The sequence below is a fragment of the Triticum aestivum genome, chromosome 6D (assembly GCF_018294505.1).
Source record: "Triticum aestivum cultivar Chinese Spring chromosome 6D, IWGSC CS RefSeq v2.1, whole genome shotgun sequence".
In the NCBI taxonomy this organism is placed as follows: Eukaryota; Viridiplantae; Streptophyta; class Magnoliopsida; order Poales; family Poaceae; genus Triticum; species Triticum aestivum.
The window spans coordinates 110,261,052-110,261,823 of record NC_057811.1 but is presented as its reverse complement, the minus strand read 5'-3'; the positions used below and the strand labels follow the sequence as shown (position 1 = coordinate 110,261,823).

The following is a 772-nucleotide window of genomic DNA, read 5'->3' as shown; positions in this document are numbered from 1 at the left end:
GAAACCAATCGTACCCCTGTTTTACTCCCCAGCAGCATCAACCAAACAATACATAAATGTTGTCTCTAGCTAGCTAGGGTTAGAGTTTATTCAAATGCCATGTAATCCTGTAAACCGGTGTGATGTAGGTAAAGGGAATGCAGAAAATCAAACTTAAGAACGCTTGACTTTGGATAAAATGAATATGACTTAGAATTTCAGATGAAGGGAGTAATGCCCCAAAATTCTAAATTATATATTAACAGAAACACCGCAAAAAAAAAGTTCAAATGAAAGGCGTGACCGGGGCAATATACTCGACAAGTCTCACAAGTTCTACAACACTTGTCGATCAGTCAATGCCACCAATGCAGAATCGCAACCAACAAAAATCTTGTCGGTAAAACCACAATCATCTACCAGAAAGCCGGACAACAATGCTCATATTACAAAGGCCATGGGAGCAAATCTTCAAGTACAAATTAGTATGGTGGCATTCTACCTATCAACTAGACGTTGCTTTCCCCAGCCATCGTGGAAGCCTCAGTGAAGGCTTGATTCCCAGCTTAGTCAGGAAGATTGTGTAAATTATATGCAGTATGAAGACAAAGAATCCAGAATTAAGCAGCACCTGCCAAAGAAAGGCGAGTTACTTTCTGAACCAGCTCATCCTATAAATGTAATTTGGCAGCTTAAAAATTACCAGTGTCCCAAAGATAACATATATTGCATCCATGGATGGAATCGTGTTCACACCAGCCGCCGCCAGAATGTACGTCAAGGAGGCATGTAT

The 772-nt window shown here is 40.5% G+C and overlaps 1 protein-coding gene across 1 annotated transcript in view; it reads right to left on the bottom strand.

Annotated features, from left to right (window-relative positions):
- Positions 1–202: 202 nt before the first annotated feature.
- Positions 203–772, bottom strand: part of LOC123143927 (uncharacterized) — a gene marked incomplete at its 5' end in the record, with an annotated part of 3,648 nt that continues 3,078 nt past the window's right edge. The window contains 2 exons of the mRNA XM_044562914.1: positions 203–610; positions 683–772. The exon at positions 683–772 is cut by the window's right edge and continues 4 nt beyond it. Of these exons, the coding sequence (XP_044418849.1) occupies positions 485–610; positions 683–772 (216 nt within the window). The remainder of the gene's footprint in view (positions 611–682) is intronic.